This window comes from Epinephelus lanceolatus, chromosome 7, assembly GCF_041903045.1.
Source record: "Epinephelus lanceolatus isolate andai-2023 chromosome 7, ASM4190304v1, whole genome shotgun sequence".
NCBI classification, from domain to species: domain Eukaryota; kingdom Metazoa; phylum Chordata; class Actinopteri; order Perciformes; family Serranidae; genus Epinephelus; species Epinephelus lanceolatus.
The window spans coordinates 15042438-15062874 of NC_135740.1; the positions used below are offsets into that span (position 1 = coordinate 15042438).

General features: G+C 42.2%; 1 protein-coding gene across 1 annotated transcript in view; it reads right to left on the reverse strand.

Annotated features, from left to right (window-relative positions):
• The window catches only part of tenm1 (teneurin transmembrane protein 1), a 246359-nt gene that overhangs the window by 140241 nt on the left and 85681 nt on the right, over positions 1-20437 (reverse strand). The window contains exon 6 of the mRNA XM_033632857.2: positions 10728-10901. Coding sequence (XP_033488748.1) covers positions 10728-10901 — 174 coding nt within the window. The remainder of the gene's footprint in view (positions 1-10727; positions 10902-20437) is intronic.

Genomic DNA, 20437 nt, shown 5'->3' on the forward strand with positions numbered 1-20437 from the left:
GTCGGCCTTTATGGAGAGATATATCTCTGCTTCTAAACTAAGATGGAGAAAATATGGTGACAGAGGGGAGCCAGCCGATCGTTACGGCCACAAAGGCAGAAGAACAGTTAGGGGCAGATTCATGGACGAGGCCACTCGCTCTCAATCTATAATGCCTGCAGCTTTACCACTCCATTATGGCGACACCGTGCCCACCCACAGGCTAGCCGACATATATCACATGTACTGTCACACAGATAGGGAGGTAGAGAGTGCAGGGCCAGTGAGTAGCTCCTGTTTCTACTGACGCTGGTCCTTAGATGTGCCCGTGGCATGGCTCTGGGGATGGCAATGTTGGCCTGTTCTGTCAGTCACTCGCTTAGTTCACCACTTTAGTTGAGACCGAAATGTCTCAACAATTATTTGATGCAATTTTGTACAGACATTCATGGTGCCAAGAGGATGAATCCTAATCACTCCAGTGATCTGCCTGACTTTTTACCTAGCACTAACATGTGGTTCACATTTGTCATTTTGAGTGAAATGTCTTGCCAACTATTGGATGGATTGCCGTGAGGATGTATTTTAATTACTTTGGGGATCCCTTACAGGTTCTGTTTATGACATTCAGAGTGTTATTATAGCAGCAAACAAGTAATTTCTATGTAAGGATGCAGTGAAATAATGGCATCCTGAGCAAAGAATGAAGTCACGCTCCCTAATGTGTGCTGTAATCTGAGCTTCTTTGGTCTTTGCCACACGCGCATGTTAGTGCATGTGAGTCTCAGTGTGTGTATCCCACTGGCTAGCCAAATGCTGCGCTCGGCACTGTGCTCATGGTGGTTACTGCTGAAAACGGCAACACGTTTGGTTCTTTCCCAGGTTGATACCTTTAGCTCTGTCAGCAGTGTAGCTGTTGTTGGCACCGTTCACATTGCTAGCACAGTTAGCTGCTACCTCCTGGCTAAGCCATCTCCATGCTGAGAGTAGTGTGCAGACAATCTAAGCTCAGACTCCAAATCATAGACATGCTCTGAAGATCATAAACAGTTCATTTACTTTTTTATTTTGTGCAATCATCAGGTCAGAGTTTCAATTTGTTAAATACTTTTATGACCACACAACCGCACAAATCATTACAGTTCTATTAGCCTTAGTTGTAGTTTGTATTTTTTGCCTATTCGCAAATATTAGGATGCTAACATACTAACCTAAGACAATGAACATAGTAATCACTACACCTGCTAAACAGCATGTTCATTGTCACTGCAAGCTTGTTAACACACTGGTGTTATCATTTAGCTATTTATATTCTCTAACATGGCTTTACACTCTTTGTCTTCATTCTCTCTTTCTCCCACCAAAACTCTTACTTTTAAGACCTTCCCACACAAATTGTCAAATATCATGTTACTAAAAGCATCGGACATTGCTTTTATCTTCTATCTCTTTATCTTCTTCCTCTTTGGACTATGCGATCGAAAAAAGTAAATTGATTAATTGGTTAATTGATTGAACTAGTCTGAGCTGACACATAGAGGAAGGGGATAAAAGACAAAGGGAGAGAAATATAATTGGGGGGGGGGGGGCTCTGAGAACAAAAAGAGAGTTCAAAAAGGTTTGTAATAAAAGCAAAAAAAGAGACAGGTGTCCTGTGAGAAGCACAAATTGTCCCTGTACTAAAAACCTCTACCAAACAGAATAAAAGCAGCTTGGCAGAACTAAGGTATGCATTCCTGCCGAGTCTACCTCAGCAGTCTATTCTTTTTAATGCTAATCCTCACTCCTCTTCCTCGCCACAAAAAAATAAAGGCCAGCAGAGGGATGGATGTCCCGAGGAAAGCAGCCTTTTATTCAACAATAGATGAATGGGACATGAATAGGGCATGGCAGTTGGCAGAACACTGGCAGGCAGACAGGCGCGCAGGCGGGCCGGCAAGCAGGCTGACTGGCAGGCTGGCGGGCAGATGAGCAGGCAGGTCCTTCTGATGCTAATTACTGTATAGCGCCTCTCCTAGTCTGATGTAACATGGGGACAGAAAGCTGCGCTCAGGTCAGCCGCGAGGATGGGTGAGGGTTGTGTGGGAGACGGGGGGGTTGGGGAGTTGTAGAAAGGCAGACGAGGGGGTAGAGAAGAGACGAGAGGACTATGTCCAAAGAAGAGGTGGCGGGTGTCAAGTTACAGCTGCTGATGCAAGAAAGAAGAAAAACCCTCCTTGCATGTCTCGCTCCTTCTGTCTCAGCAGTAGAGCATAATATTGCAGCTTCAGTGAAAAGAGGGGAGGACTGAGGCATTTTGGGAGTCCCGCAGAAACCAGACGTATCACATGGTGACTAGGGCTCCCCAAGGCCTTCCCAGCTGCTCAGGTTACCGCTGTCAATCAATGTGTTCCACCAGCATCGTCGCCCCGTGTATCTCAGCACAAAACCTGAGACCATTCTTTGAAAATATCTTTCAAAACAGAAAATCCCTGTTTATTCCTACTTGGCAGGCAAAAGAGACGCTAGCTTAAACAAGCCAATATGCGAGTGGGGAGGTAAAACTCCTTCACACCTTGCTATCTTGTGGCTTTAATAAGCAAAAAGCAGCTTGAAATTCACACTTGCTATCGGTTACTTACAATAAAAATAAAAATAAATGGCATCGCATAAATCTCCTCTTGTGCTTTTCATCATTAGTTGGCAGCAGAGGCAAGTTGTAAGCAAGAAAGTGTATTAAGGTTTATTTCAAAAATGTTGAGCTTGTTTAAAGAGGCGATGAAAGCGTTGCATGGCTTATTCATGTCTGCCATCAAGCACTACGTGCCCTTGATGGAAATGATAGAGGGTTGGTGGGCAGGTCTGCTTAGAACCAACATTCTGTACAGTGTAATAATGATGCTGCCTCAGCCAATTATTGTAGTAGTGCGGCATGGCGTGCACATAACACAGCTAATGCCCTCATCGACATGACTCACCTGCAATATACAACACATATTGCACATATAAGCAATAGTTTCTCCTAGATTAGCCCTTGAAAGGTTCCAGTGCCAGAGGACATCTGGATTCGGATGGTTTTGGATTTCTTCCATGTCTAATGACTAGCTAACATCTCTATATCGTTATCCTTCATCTTTATTACAAGGTGTGTGATTCTAAAAGTCCGTGTAAGTTTGCTCATCTGTCTGTTGTGTGTCTCTGAGTGTTTTGTGTGTCTAGTGTGTGTGTGCGCCAGGCCAGCGAAAGAGATGAGCTACATTAGGACTTGGGACACAAGGTCTAATTAATTTCTCTTGCCTACGGGTTATTCAGGTAAAACAATTACACCTGTAATCTATTTTCAAAGGAACTAAACTGTCTTTGCAATTAATGTTATTATCCCTCAGATTCTAATGAAGCGAGAACAGACTAAAAGTGCAGCCAGGGTCTTGGTGACGGGACATGTCTAGGGGGACCGGAACTGTGTGTGTGTGTGTGCGTGCGAGCGTTAGTCGATATTGAAGGCCCGAGTGTGTGAATCCCACACACATTGGTGCAGACAACATTAATAGTGTTCCAAATGCAAGAGAGATTGAGTTTGCCGCAGGATGAATAAAAATATCACAATGGGCAAGGTCTCTATAATTACTTGGATTCAATTAAGGGCCTTTTGAGCAGTTGGTTTAATAAGCTTTCAGCCGCCTCTCTCCACTGTGCAGCCTAATGAGTGTCAGTCAGAGTCAGGAGAAGATAATGCTCTTGGCCTTAGGGCCTTCCATTACTCTCTCGTCCTCACCTTCTACCATCTGGCCTCGGGCTATGTCTGTGACAGACAAGTCTGGCTTTCCACAAACTCATCCCTTCCATGTAACTCTGAGTGCACTTAGATTGTTACACCTGTAATATGTGTTAATAAACACATAAAATGACACATGGAGCAAGCACTTATGCTTTTTTTTTTTTTTTTTTTTTTTTGCCCTCTGCTAAGCTCGCACTAATCAAGTCAGGGCAGAGGCCTGTGAGAAGCAAACTAGAGCTCAGATCTAAGACCTAAATCCACAAGTTTTTTAGTCTACTTTGCTAACAATGACTGTATATAAAGATGGACAGCATCACAGCTTCCCAAAAATGAAACCAAGACATTTCGATCACCCCCTGGTGGCTGGAAGATGGTTTCTGTCATTTAAGGGAGTTCTCATCACACCGCTGTATGTTCAAATGTTCACTTTTCTAACAGGTTTGGTTGTAACTAGTAATTTGAAGCTATAATAAAGGAGGTTTGACATCGTCATTGACAGCGGTGTGTGTCAATTGGTGTGCTTGCGAACAATAGCACTACTTGCATTGGGTCAGATTGGTGTATGGGCTGAAACACGATACCGTGGCTCTACTTCCCAGTCGTTACTACTGATGTCGTCAGCGCAACATTGCACTGCCTGAATCTGGGCTATTTTGGCCTCAGTTTGGTACAGTGGGAGGAGGTGGAGAGGCACTGTCAGTCTTAAAATACAGTCTATGCTCTCTACTCTCTGAAAACTGATTTTCCCAATCAGAGTCAGACTATGAGTTATGAGATCACAACTGGCCACACAATTTTCTGCCACAGTTTGAATAATAAGATTTCTGCGTTTCCTTTTTTTCTCCTGCGTCTCCTCAGTGGTCTTACAAGGTAACATCAAAACCAGATTGTGATGCCTTAATGTGGTCATGAGATTGAACTTTCCTTCCAAGATTGTTTCATTTGAAGGATTTGTAGAAGTCCTTAAGTATCCAGTGTTTCACAAGAAAAAAGAACTTATAGAAAAGTAAAAAAAAAAAATTGTGTGACAGAAATATGTTTTTCCTTGTTCGTCTTTTAATGATGTTGTGATCCCCCAGATTTATGTTGGATCCCTGAAATCGTCCGTATCTGTTATAGATAAATGCTTGAAAAATTGAGGCCAAGTTGTTCTAAAGAGTCCAGAGTGTGAGGTTTAGGGGCATCCATTGGCAGAAATGGAATATAATACTCACAACTATGTTTTCATTAGTGTGTACTCACCTGATAATAAAAATTGCTGTTTTTTCTTAACCTGTGAATGAGCCCTTTTTATCTACATACAAAGTGAGTCCTCTTCTAAGGAGCCCACCATGACGAATGGAACACTGGGTCTAGATAGGGCCATTCACCCTTTCACATTCACTTTGGCCACTGTAGCTCTCCTCCATGCTTGGCACACTGGAGGAGTTTCAGTTCTGCAACTACACAGGTAGATGCCACTTAATCCTATATACTAGCTCTCAAAATAAAAGTTAAAAAAGTAAAAAGTTATATGCTACACTGCAATGTTGTTAATCCTGATGCATCAATAGCATTTTAATGTTGGGGCTGGACAAGGTGGAGCCACAGTAATTTCGACTACAGTGCTTTTTATACCATTAGATGGTTCAAGATAAAAAAAATAGTTGTATTGCCTACACTCATGTTTTTTTATCTAAGATCTTGATATGTTACATAACTAGTAACATTTTACTCTGAACTGTAGTACAGTATAAGTGGCGTAAAATGAAAATACCAGCAAAGTGCAAATACTCCAAAACCCCATTTAACCCCTTTTGGTACTCTATGGCAAAAGCAGTAGTAGTAAATATTTTTTCATCAAAAAGGAAGTTTGAGTCTGTTTACCAAGAAGATAAAAATTGACTTTGATTTTTTTTGCCTTTGATGTCAGACATCAATCTACTACTCTCAAATGTCAAGAGTGAGCGCTACAAAGCCCTCTGCTCGCCTTAAAATGTGTCATCTACACTGTAAACACTGACTGCAGCTTGAAATTATGTTTAATTTCTTCAGCTATATTTGGATGAGATGTTTTGAATGCAGGCTGAGTAACAGACAGAAATGTTGCTGCTGTTAGGCTTTCTCAACTTGAGGCGCTCAAGCAGGGGGTTCACCAAATGATCTATACTTTCGCTGCGTGTGTGTCTCTGTGTATGTGGGTGTGGGTGTTACATCCCGAGACTGTATCCCAGCGTGAGAAAATCAATGAGACCAGTGTAACAGGGACCAGTCCATCAGCATTTGCACACCAGCACGAGCACAAGCACGAACTCATCTCTCCCACAGACACGTCTCCTTTTCCCACATACATGCATACAATATGCACACTCGTCTGTACGCACACACTCTGCTCAGCCTCGCTCCTCTCTCTCTGCACGCAGTCTAGAATATTGATGTGCTCTTTAAGAGCCCTCCTCTCTGTCTGTGTCACATTCCATCCATCTACACACCATTTCCAACCACACCATCAGATAGAGTGAAAACAATTCAGCACTAACTCTCCTTTCATACAGAAGGTTTATACACTCATCGCATAGGCTCAGATGGCATTCCACAGGCTCCGCATTTCATCATCTTCACATTATAATGAGGCAATATGCCGCTCTACTGTATGTCAGTTTGTATCATTTCATATCATTAATATATCCGCCGTTCCACGTTGACTGAAATATTATTCTCAAACTTCAATGTACTTCATTAAGGCAGGGAATCCACTGACAGAATATTTCTTCTCTGGGCACTTTTGCTTTCATCTGCACCAGAGGAATTTCTCTGTGTGTGTGCATGTGTGTGTGTGTGGGCATGTCCGTGTGCTCGCATTCATGCATGTCAGATATAGAAACAGAGAAAAGAGAAAGATGAAGTGTGCGCGCCTTCGCACATGCACATCACCCTGAGGTTGATTATCATGGGGTGAGTGGCAATTAATGTAGCACTAATTAGAGAGGCTTTTATGTGTGGAGGACTAAGAAGGGCTCCTGGTGATCTCTGAAACTGCAGGAGAGATAGCATGAAGAACATAAAACGCAGCACGCACGGCTTGACAAGACACTAGCCATACGCAGATGACACAACATGTCAATTAGTATCTAGCGCCATGCTGCAAGCTGCCTCGCAAGGTAGATTACAATTCTGCTGCTCCCGATCCTGATTCCGGCGCCGAGCCAACAAATCAAACAGAGAGCCTATCTTTATGGCATTGAAGTTGACATAAAAACAACAACACTAAAAATACATGAACAGGAATACAAGCAGATTACTACCTTCCAATCATTCCGCTGAGCTTGTTTCATCTCTCCCCACTGTGTCATCAGTTTATATCAAAACAAGCAGAAACTGATAACCATCCTCCAATCAGTCTCCTCGGCTATCTTTATGCTCCCACTGTTATGTTGTTACTTGTGTTTACTGCAGCGCATCAAGAATAAAATCATTTATTCAATAAGAAAAAAAGAACATTTTGCTGCTTTGTTTCTCTGTTGTGTAGACAAAAGTCATGAAAATGGCTAAGAAGTTGTTTAATGAAAATTATATTTTAATGTGAGCGATTATCTAGCTTGTGCCACTTTTATGATTGATATCTCCACCATCCTTCAAGTAGATTGGTGTAGATCCATCAATCATTCTCGTCTCCTCCCATCACTCTCACTCTTCTCTCTCCCTACCGTGTCGTGTTTTTTTTATCATTTCCATTTCCCGCAGCCTCCTCTCACCATCCTTCGCTGTGTAATCTAGGGGATTGTGTGGTCTCTTGGTGTGAGAGGTGATGGGTACAGCAGGATGAGCGTGATAATCTGCCACACTGGATTACAGCCTAATCTCTAATCTCTCTGGCCCTCCCCTGCCCGGGGACCACCTCCACCGTGCCAATTTTATTAATCTCAGCCCCCTGCATCAACAGCTTAGCTTTGCCCATTTTGATTTCCCAGCTTTCATCAAGCATATAAAGCAATAGGACGTGAAACAATAGATTGTTGTGATGCAACACTCGGAAGTGAATTCCATGACCCCTGTGCGCTCTATCGGAGGATTTAGCTACTGATGAGAGTGTTAATCCTCAGAATGTGAGGATTCATCAAGAATAGTTGCTTTAGGGATGTCCCAGGTTGCCTAAATTGCAGTGGGTTGCAGTTTGGCTCGCACGGTCTCTGTATAAGTGCTGAACATGGGCTCCAACAGCATCCAATGTAATATCCATCAGAGTCTGTCTAAGCGTGAAGGTTGCTGTGTCCTGCCTGACTTCATGACCTGGAATACTCACAATTAATGTCCCATGTCATGGGGTTAAATTGGTGTTAGTAATTCCTCTGGCTAGTTGAGAGAAGGCCGATTGGAGAAAGGCTATTCCAGTCACGTAGTGGCTAAGAGGGAACATGATTAACCAATTACCTTGCCTTTCTAATAAATGAGTAATCAGTTCAAGGCTGATCACTGGACTGATGTCTCTCTATCGTATTGGAACATTCATTGTGCCGAGTGTGCTATGTATGCAAGCCAGAGTCCTAATGCAATAGAGACTGATTGGAATTCATGCCAATGGATATATAGTCAGTCTCAACATGTCCCAATCATAATGTTTAAATGCTTGTATTTACATTTCAAGAGGATTTTCAAGTCTTCCTTTTATTCTAATTATTGTGTTTCCATTAAATCCTGTAGAGGAAATGTTTGAGTGCCCTTGAAGGATTTCTATTTCATTAAGTGTGCAGACAGAAAAAACACAAGTAATATTAGATTACTGTCTAAGGATGGTATAGAAATTAAAATAGTCCGTGACCTGTCTCCACTTGTATGTATTTGAGCTGACCTTTCTAAGTGTGTGAGAGTTGTTGCACAACAATGTTTAATAAAGATGGCCCAGAAAATGGGAGCTTATTGTAAAAAGCCTGTTTCATAAAGCCTATTTGCAGCTGATGTGAGCAGACTAAGTCACGTCTTCTTTATTTCATGACTTTGGAAAGTAGACCTTTGACATCAATCACATCAATTCACAGTGAAGAAAATCACAGCCATTGTTCGCGAGCTACAGAACAGCACATATAATATGGAGACTAACAAATTACAACAAAAACAAAGCACAGCAAAAGAGAACTTTTGGCAGCATGTTGTCATTCAGCTCAGACAAAAGAAGAGATGAACTCAATACCACTAAATCCACTGTTAGCTCAAAATATTGCACTGATTCACTGGCAAACATTCCTCTTGAGTTGGATTCACACCTTACTAATGTAAACTTCCTTTATATATTTAATGAAAATGATGTGTATATGTTTAATGTGGAACATAATATTTAAAAACTTTGACATATCAGATAGGACCAGAGCCAGGTAATTCAATTTATTGAAAGAAAACAACTAATTAGCAATTAAAACCATTAGTTGGAACGTGCTGTACAAGTAACATAACAGCTTCCATAAAGATGGAAATGTTGTTTAATGACTGACTGGCTGTCTGCCCCTTTTGTATTTTTAATAGACTGATGTCTGGGTGTCTGTTAATTTCCTTTAGGGGATTTTAAAAAGGAAAGAAATAATGGAAAATGTTGGCTACAGTGGGGTGACAGGTTTATTAAATACCATTTTAGATGGACATAAAAAAAGGAGCCAGTGTTCTTTATACTTGGATAAACTAAAGAGGAAATAGACGCCAAAACCACACATATTTGCTTGCAACGATGATTACAGTGTTACTGAGATGTGTAAAGCCACCTACTGTCCAACGATGGAGGCAAAGATTGAAAAGTATATATTTGATGGAAAGAATAACAGCCAAACTCCAACTAAGGACAGATGTTTTTAGCATTAAGTTGACACCGGTAATACTACAGTTGCAAAGAGTGATCAAGGACACAACTTCTCCATAACTCAAGTGGAGACAGGGAGTTCAAATGGTACCTTATCAGTTTACATGTAATTGGAGCCATGTATGCAGATGTGTCTGTTATTGTGTATAAGCACATGTATAGCTGTGGTACAGTGAAAAACTACTTGAGATTGTCCCTGACCTTCCCTTTCTTTATCCTTCAGAGTTTTCCAACTGGCATACAAGTGTCTGCTTAAACATATGGGTGAATGCTCATTAGTTAGAATGTGGTTACTTGGGTTCCTGTTTTCTGTGTTGCCTCTGTGAACATGCGAAGCTTACATATGTTATGTTATGTATCATGTTTGTTCACAGCTATATGATTACATCTGACTGAATCTGAATGTGTTATGCTATCAGTTGCTAATTTTGCCTTGAGCCACTATTTCAAACAGAGATGAGAAGCCAGCTACTGGCAAGCTTACCTCTTTCTGACTCAACACCACCAGATTTTTATTTTCAGTTTTTATTTTAAACCTGTAGTAATGAGTCCCAACATCACTTAAAGCAATTTGTCAAATTCTGCGCAGCACCGAAAAGCTTTATAAAACTTTTTCCACGTATGTAGTAGTACTCCTCATGATCTGTAAACACACTTTGATGTGTAAAATAAGTGTAGATCTCCTTTAAATGATATGACCTCAGATTTTAATTAGACTGTAAAGGCAGCCCATGTCAAAAGGTGGTAAATCTGACCTGTACTTCAAAAAGGCTGACGTGAAGCTAAGCCTATAAACTAGCCTGGGATAAGTTTCCATAACATACTGGAGGTCGGACTTATTTAAATCTCCTTTATGATGCAGAATTTCCTGAAAATAACCCTGTCTCACTGACATTAGCCTAGTTTTACTGTTTTTAAAACACCCTGCTGGTTTAACTGCACACTTACCTTAATGCTTTTAAAATGTCACATAAATACAAAATAAAAGCAGCCAAGCACAGTTGTGTGAAATGCTTTAAGCCAGTGTTCATTCGATGCATTTAATATTTACGAATCTGCAAATTACTGTATTACATTTGCTGTGTTGTTACTGATAGGCAAATCCTGTCAATAGCTGAGTGCAGAACATCTGTTATTATGGTGTACACTGTATGTGTGTCAGCTCACCTCTGTCACCGGCGTGTGTGTTTTCAGGGTTGAGTGTGTCCAGCAGGTGGATGGAGCTGGTAGGTCTGGCTTTGCTGCGGTCCTCCTGTTGATGGTCTGCCGAGCTCAGACCGTTCTCGTACAGCTGGCTCTCGCCGTGCCGCAGATGCCAGGTCAGACCTAGCAGGTGGACCGCTACGCACACACACACACGCACACGCACACGCACACGCACGCACACACACACACACACACACACACACGCGCAGACACACAAAGACACACACACAGTGACAGCCAAAGGGAGAGGAAAAGCAGATAGAAAAGATCATTATTCAAGGCATGCAGAGAGGTGTGTCTGAATCTTCTTTTAATGCCCATCTTAGAGTTCTCACTCAGTTTATGTGCTTATTAGTGCCTGGCAAGTTAGTGGACAATGAGCAAATACCCACACACACACACACACACACACACACACACAAAAAACATGCACATAAATGCTCACACACACACACACACACACACACACACACACACACACGTCCAGTATGTGCACGTACATATGCGTATATGAACACAGAACGTGGCAGAGGTGGGCAATTAAGGCAGATCTTCAGAGCCTGAGCCCAGGGCTGGTATTAAAGCGCTAACACAGTCTTTTATGCATGACTAATGATGCTTTGAAAGCTGCTGCCGATTCACAATCCATATGGGCCTTTTAAACAACAAAGGGTATGGGAGGATGGGAGGATACTGGATTCCCCCTCCCACTCATAAAACTGTTTACTAGGACAACAATCCAGCATGCTGTTAAATAAAAACAACTAACACCTGGCCATTAAGGAAATTAATTAGCGTCTTGCAAGGCTGTCAATAAAATGTTCAGTAAAACATTCACCTTCCTCTGACCAATCATCAGGTCCCATTCATGTGAGATTGTACTGCAACACTGCTTTAGTTTTTTACTTTAATGAATCTAAAAAGGCAATGTCCCTTTGCTGACGTGAAGAACAAAGCAAATGAAATAAATCATTGCAGGTTTTTTCTCCTTTGACACATTGGGAACATCAAACAAAAGCAAAGACTCAAATCACAAAGTTACTATGCGCTGGTGGCAGCCAGAGGATGGCTGCTGAATGCAGATCAAGGTAAGGAACTTCTAACGACTTCAAACATCTTCGCTGTCTGTCTTCTGTCTGCTGATTGCCGACACCCAGAAAAAGCACTTGACACGCGCTTGCAAGCGCTCACACAAAATGGCTGCTTAGCAAAACGAATCCACAATTATACGGCATGACCAACACAATCACACAGGTACGGTGCGTTCACACAAGTGCATAGATGTACCTGCTAGTTTCATGCATGCAGGCATGCACACACCTACACGCTCTCCCCACACTTGATCCCCAGCTGATTAAGAATACCTAATTAAAACTCCAGATAGTTCAAAGCCATTTGCAGTCACTTTATGTTGCAGAAGCACAGAGAAAAAAGCACTATTTTCTCTGCAAAGCAAATCTGTGATGAGCTCTGAGAGTTGAAGCCAATTTGGTCCCATGCTCCACTCTGGCATCTATGGGGATCAGCAAAATCATACATTTCGACTTCTGACTAGCTCTAGCCACTGTTGGTTTAGCTATCTACTCATGCACAATATGAGCTCTCCTAAGCAGAACACTGACGATTACTAGGGCCATGAGGGAGACGTCATGCATCATTTAGTTCAGACTAATTGAACTGTCAGCCTGTGACGAGACCAGACATGGACACGCACAGATTCTTCACATCAGTGTGGCTGCGAGTCACTCATTTTAAAATATCTTTTTTTTTTTTTCACCCCCCCTTCACTGTAGTTTTCTTATTTTCATTTTATAAAGAAGAAGTGTGGGGGATTTTCTCAATAACACATTGCTGTGAAATTACTTGTGATGACTCATTCTGATGATGGGAGGAAAAAAAAAATATGACAAACAGTAACCCAAGTGATCTGCCATGTACATTCAATTTCATGGGTTTAGTCTCCAGCAAAATCCCCTCTGGTTGTCTGGTACTGTAAGTGCTCTATCTTTAGCAGACAGGTGGGAGAGAAAACAGGCAGGTAGAGAGAAACGCACAGAAAAACATGTTAATGATAGTCTGAATCACATTTCATTTAACAATGATGGATCTGGAGACGATCCCGCAGAGATTTCCTTTAAACTACGGCTCATTATCAACTCTCTTCTATTAGAATTAAACATGAAATATAGTGTTGCACCTACAAATGCAGGTTTGTATGCATCACCACTGTTTGTACTGCATTATATTACGCAGTGGAGTGGAACAACCTATCATAGTTTCATAAATTAGTCTGTAAGAGTGCTCAGTGAGGGATGACAAGTTATTCCCAAACTGATACATTTAGCATTTCCACCATTCAGTCTCTCATGCTCCATTCTCTCCTCAGTTCCTCTCATCTGAATTGCTTTTCTTTCCCTCCTTGTTCTCCGGTGCCCCCACACCTCCAATAGGCAAGTGTTACCCACTCCAGTAATGACTCTGCAGCGACAGTCCTCACCGGCTCTCCTATCTTCTCCTCCTCACCACTCCATTCCTCCTTAAAAGCCCCTCAGACCCTACTTCTCCTGCTCCTGCTCATCAGCCTCTCTCTCTCTCCGTCTCTCTCACTCTCTTGTTTTATGGCTGTTGACCTTTTGCTAGAACACTTAGCATCTAGGGCCACAGAGTGCGTGCACACATACAAACACACATTGAAGCGAGGAGGGATAAGGACCTGAGAACGTGATGAAGAGAGGATGGCGGTGGAGAGTGTAAGTTGGTGTGTATGCTCTTGTACTTTGGAGGACCTGATGTCCTCACGGCAATATTAAGAGTAGTGATGACATGTTTGGTGTTCTTCACTTGAACCAAGTTGAATCTGGGTATTTAAAAATTGAGTGCTTGTGGAGCCACAGGCAAGGACAGGACTAGGGCTTAAATTTAGGGATGCGGTTAAAGTGGGAGTGTTTTTTGACATCTAGGATTCTGCAACCCTGAGCCTTATTCATTTGCTGGAGGTGGCTGGCTGTTGGCACTCTTCCAAGGCTAAGAGGGGCATGAAACTCTCCTGGTTGAATCAGTGTAAAAGATGAGCAAACGCTGAGTGTGAAGGTTCATTCATGACCTTAGAAATAAAATTTAAACAATAAAAAAAGATCCTAACTCAAGGTCCACTTCATAGCTTCCACATGGACAGATAGAGTTAGCTTAGTTGTCATGGAGATAACTGTTATGTCATAAGCTCCAGAAAAAGCTCATAAATTTGGATTAGCATGTAAAACGAGTAACTGCATTAGTATATACTGTAAATGATTTGATAATAGGCCAAATGTAAATGCCTGTGTACATAAAAACAGAGACTATGTGCAGAGAGAGCGTAAAGAAGTCAATTACAACTCCCAAACAGGGTCAGATAATCCCACCGGGGGCTCCTTGGGAAAAGTTTTATATGAGCCCTATAGAGCCCACACACAAGCACATTTGCCCAACCCATTTTGCGTAGAGCCCTTGAAACCAAGCACTATTTCTATGCTGGGATTCTGTCCTGCTTCAGGCTTGCAGTATGTCAGGTTGTGGCAATTTTCCTAAAATGTAATTTGTTTAAGAATATACAGCATGTAATCATAATAACAACTCAAAGGTATTGAAACTAGTTTCAACACAGAGCCCCTCTGTGAGACAATATTCATATTTCTCAAAATGTCAAACTATTCCTTTGGGTGAATTTGCTGTCACATTCTGGGTGAAAGTCAGATGAATTCAGCAACTATACCACGCAGTTTCGTTCTTAATTGCAAAAACATGTCCTGAATTGGCTACAGCTTTGACTCATGCCACTGATTGGTTTCTTTTTTCCCGGAGAGGAGCATAGAAAAAAAGAAGTAGCGTACAATGGTGAAAGACAGATAATTTTATTTATCCTGTTTTAATTGAGTCATGAATTTCATATATGATGTTTGTCAATTTATAAGATAATTTTGCAAGTCAACAAAGTTGCAGTTTGTTGTTAAAGCGTTGAAGTATAAAACCTTATTTGCATCGGACTGGTATTGCCAGGGGACCTTGTGTGATTTAGAAATTAGCCCCCAACGTCTGTGTTCTGTGTGGCGCATTCACACCAGATAAAGTCTATTTTTTACTTGAATTTACTGATATAACCCCTGGAATATGAAGCACACAGTCATTTGTAATTCCGCTCTACACACCACAGAAACACTACACAGCACCACTCACTGTGATGTACAAAGTAAACCTCCCTTTTTTCATTTTTTTTGTTTTTTTTGTTTTTAATGTGGGTTAAACAAACAGGACAAATTCTGCCACACGTTGTCATGTCATCCATCTCCTCATCTTTTGAGATTTTGCTCTTCTGATAGATTTGAGCGTGCTCTACCTGCGAATGGGTCTCCATGCTGTGTAGCGAGATGAGCTTCCAGCACCCAAAATAATGTCAAAACATTTATTTATGATTGCCAACGCAGACTCTGTGATTTTTGACTGACAAAGAGACAAAGAAGAGACACAGAGAAAATAAAAAACCTAAATACAACCCAAAATCACTGAGATAAAAATCACACTGGACTAGTATTATCACGACATCAAAAGCTTTTTTCTCTCCCTATTTTCCAAAAGCAATGATGACTGAAGATCATGGGTATCACAGTGTTTGGAGCCATCTGCTATTCCAAAAAAATGATTTCTCAAAATTAAAGGAGAAATAATTGAAGCTATGATGATAACAAACATATAGTAGCAGGGTATTATTTCATTTTCCAGGACACTCTGATGTTTCTATACTTTTCTTGTCCTTTTTTTTCTTGGTCAGCTGATTGTATTGAAACAGTCAGGGAACTAGAGCAAAAGGAGGGTATCACTAACAAGTCCCCACATGAAGTTAAACTGGGGACGTTGCAGTTATATGGCTTGTGTCTTAACCATTCAGCCACAAGTGCACCTAGTGTTTATATAATTAAGATAGCTCTAAAATGAGAAAATCTAAAATGAGGATGTACAGTAGTATAAAAATACCTCTGGAGCCAGCGGTTCCACTTACTTCTTAACTCTATTGCTTATAGGATTTGATACATTTTTGATCCTTCCTGTGGGCACACAAAATACATACACACTCACACAGACACACTTCGACACAGCGTGCAGTCAGTTATGCGAGCAGCATGTGCTCAGCATGAACCTTCACTCTCACTCTCTTTTCCACCTGTCTGTCTATCCATCTCCTTCTCAGTGTCCATCTTTCTCTCCCGCGCTCTCGCAAAAAAACGCACATAACCATCACGTTAGAGAGAGACTCCGAGTGAGTCCAGTCATTATAACGGGAGCGGCAGCAGCACAGTGGCGACAGCGAGCAGCGGTGCAGCAAGCTAACAGGCCGAGGCCCTCGCACACATGAATCATTGATCAGTGTGACAGTGAGATGACTGCCAGAGGTAATAGGACGGCACTGCTGTGAGGGGGTTCTGTACTGTACCCTCACTGTCGGCTACCCTGCCGAGATGTACGTGGAAGATGTGGCAGGCTGAAGAGAACAGCGCAGGGTATGGAGAGAGACTGAGACAGTTAAGTAGTAAGAGAAAGAAAGTCCTTGATGTGTTTCTTTTTTTCCCAGGCTTACTTAAACTACCATGGAGAGAAATAAGAGAACAGAGGAATCCAAGCTGGTGGAAATTTGTGGATAATGTTAGCAAGGCAGCTGAGATAACAACCACTCGATTACTGCTCTTGTACACGAACAGCTGGAATGCAAAGACATATCATGGCATATCTTTATTGTGATTGTAATAAATGGCAACCCCGAACCACTAAATTCTCTCCATTATTCTCTCCTGATAGGCAGGTTTAAAAAGCAGACCATTTGAGCTGGTAGAGGCTGAGATAATGCTAGCTTGCAGTTGCTGCAGCAGTTGTTGCTATTGTTGTTGTCAGGCATGTGTGTGCCTCCAGATTAGATAGAAATGATTGTGGGCTCCAGTGATGATTAGATTTCACACTCGTGGTGGGAGAAAGAGTAGGAGATAGAGAAAGAATATCGTGTGTGCGCGCATGCCTGTGTGCATTCCTGTTTAATGCCTGTGTTACACTACATGCAGTTATCTTGTGTTTGTAACAGTGCTGGGCTGGGCTGCAGGACACAATGGGTGAGATTGACTGTGAATATACTGTCTTATCGATAACCATTACAGCCAAGGTAGCACTGCAGTCAGTTAAAAATGATTTATCAATACTCTCGCACAAGCGGAAACACACCAAGGCTTGATTGCCAAGTTCTTTTGCGCTCATACACATAGCAAACCGCCGACTATATTCCATCTGACAACCAAAGACTACAGCTGGCTTTGCCCGGCAGCAAACACTTTCAAGAGCATCAGTCATTCGATTTAGTGTGTAGTTTAGCATGTACAGTAAAAGCAATTTCTCATCCAAGTTCTGCATGGCTGTGTCAGCCTCTAGCTAAGCCACAACTTCTGAGGGATGGGAGAAAGAAAGGCAGAGAGGAAAAGAAGGGCAGAGGGAGATAAAAGACATGGGGAGATGGAGAGAAGGGAGTAAGAAAGGAGGAGAGAGACAAATGGGGAAAAACAAGTGTGAAGGAGAGTGAAGGAGAGGGACTTCAGAGCCAATAAAACAAATCTGTGTCTAAGTCAATGTTGGAGTAGAGACTGAGAGCCTGGGGGTCTGCCTGCCCTCCCGCCTCTTCGCCTGTCGGCCCTCGCTCCACTCTGACAGACAAGAGGTGCTAAAGTGTTTTTCTTCCTCCCCTCCACCAACCCCTTGAAAGCTACTAATACCACTGTCATGACTGTTTAAGTGTGTATGTTTGTGTGCATGAGTGTGTGTCTGCTGACATTTGCTTGTGTGCAAGTGTGAGCGGCAGCAGAGCCTCACTCCGTATTGTCTTGTCTGGTAAACCTCGGGACTCATCATCAATGTGACCTTGCTAGTCTGGAATCGGAAGTCCTGTTTGGATAAAGGGATAAAATGACGGAAAAGAGGGATAAAGGAAGAGCGGAGGTGGTGACACACTTCTCACATCTTGAATGATGAGATTTGCTGTATATCCTGGTGTTTATTTACCAGTAAAACTCGCTGTCACTGTCATCTAGTTAGTCACGGTAGCGACAGTACACCAAGTCCAACAGATCAGAGCTTTCTGCTTCACGCGTTTCTCTGTTGTTCTTTCATTCCTAATCACGCCCCCTCTCCCTTTCTGTCAGAGTCCCCCACTCTGCCTGTCTGTCTCCCACTCGCTGTCTTACTGATCTGGTCCTTTTCTGAAAGCTGAGTCATGTTACAACAGACAGAATAGTGTTAAATGAGCAGGGGATCGGCGCCATGTTAGATTCCCCTCCGGCAGTCACCATCAACCAGCACGGAGAGCCAAAACACTGCAGACAAACAGCGACTCATAACTGCAGCTCAGTCACATACAGCTCAGTGCCCGTGTGTTTGTGCGTAGGTGTGAGACTGCATTCGTGTGTGAGTGTCATAGGATGAGAGAGAAAAAAGAGTGTGTGAGTGTGGGTTGCCCTGCGCATCTGAGTGCATGTGTGTGTGAGCATGTACTTGCCTGGTGAACTATTGGAGCTATTGAGGCTATTTCATTGCAGCCTCTCTGACCTTCTGGAGACATTTTACCAAAGGGCTCTCTTGCCATTCAGAGCTTTCTGACCAGAGTCTGTCTAGCCATTTAAAGCAATTTTACCAAAGGCTCCTGTAGCTGTTACGGCAGTTTTAGCAAAGGCCAGCGGGTTTCTTAGAGCTGCATCAGACGACCAAAATAGAGGGCTGAAAACAAAGAGAAACTGGACCAATCAATACAGACCCCAATGAGCCATGAAGAAGCTGGGGGTGAGGAGCGCACACACACAGATGCACACACAATCCCAAACACAAAGTCATTTCACCTACATGCACATGCTTACACACACATAGTGTACCTTTGGACTGAGATACACATGTATGTAAGGCTCAGTTTTTTTTTCTTTGGGGTTTTAGCAAGGTTTTGTAAAAGGAGCAGAATGGTTGAAATTGCTTTTCACCTTAAAGATATACTATCCAGGATTTTCCTGAAGACAGTACATAGACTCAATCGCTCTCTCAATCATCACTTTTCATCATATTTCAGCCTCTGCCTGTATTTTCTGATGTGTGTACCTCTAAAGCATTTAGGTGAGGTCGGAGTTTTGTAAAAACGTAGCGACACAGCCCCAAAAAGCAGGGCAAAACGCTAAACAAGAGTCAATCTGGGGTTGGCTTTTACTTTGACTTGTGTGTCTACAAAGAATAACCGACAATCCGGTAGGGCTGCTCGATTAATCGAATTTTAATCTAGATTACGATTTGGGCTTTCAACGATTATGAAAACAAAATAATCATCATAAAAGGATTATGCACTTCTTGTCAATTTACTCTCGTTGTCTTGTGTTGCAAATCAAACGCACCCGGAAGCCGCACATGTGCAATACTGCCCCCTCCCCTCCTCTCCTCTATTCACTCCACGAGCCAGTCAAGTAGGTGAAATCGAATAATGTGAGGGGCAGGTGATCACAGAAGATTTCATAAACAGCTTGCGGAAAATGGCAGAGGGAGAGCAAGAGAGGTTGGCCTGGGTGGGTACGTGTGTGACAGAATTGACATGCCGTCATGTAAATAAGTCATCACGTGTGCTGCATAATCGTTTGCATAATCGTGATTTCAATTTTGACCAAAATAATTGTGATTAGGATTTTTTCCATAATCGAGCAGCCCTACAATCCGGCATAGTATACCTTTAAATTTCTGTCCTCATGCACCCCAAATAGGTTGTTTTCTGCTGCAAGAGCACTGAACACCACCACAGTTTATAGTAAAGGCGATAAGAAAATGCTTCCATGAAAGAAAGTTTAGAGAAAAACAAGGAAACACAAATGCACCACTTAATCTAAGCATGCAAAAAACAAAACTTTTGAATTAGAAATTATCAGATTTTCTTTCTTTTTTTTGAAAACTAGAAACTATAAATAATAAGCCTTGATTATATACACACACCACAAACACACACATAAGCACAAATGCAGTTAACAGTCCTCTGAGGGTGAGCTATAATTATGGAACAGATTGAAAACATCTGTAGAGACAAAGAGAATAAAGCCAATACACAGTGCAGAACATGGCAGCATTGCTGTACTGTGATTGAGTCACTGTGTGTGACAGCGATTTTGTGTCCAACTGAACTGTGCTGAGCCAGTGCACTCCTAATAGAAAGGGTTCTAGTTTCCAGGCCCTACTGGAAACAAGTTGTAGCAGCCAATCTTACCCACTCAGCATTGCTGAGTAGATAATTGGTTGCCAGTTGCCCTCCTTGACAGAGCTGCACAATGAAGAGGATCGCCGCTGATCCCAGACAAACAGGCGACCACCTGTTCAAAAACCTTCCTTTGGGAGAAGGTAACATTTCATTAGGACCAGCCCGACGCAACACCTAAACAGCTTCATCCTGACAGCCATCACCGGATTCGGCTGCCCCTCTGACTTTACCTCTGTACGCAATCTATGGCCTTCTGCCCACCACCTGCTATCAGAACAGACTGCAATCCCCACTGATACTGTTTTCTCCACTGAGGTTATTATTATTATCTCAGTCTGTTAGTTTCCACAATTTTGTATTCATCATATTGCAGTCTATACCACCTAATTAT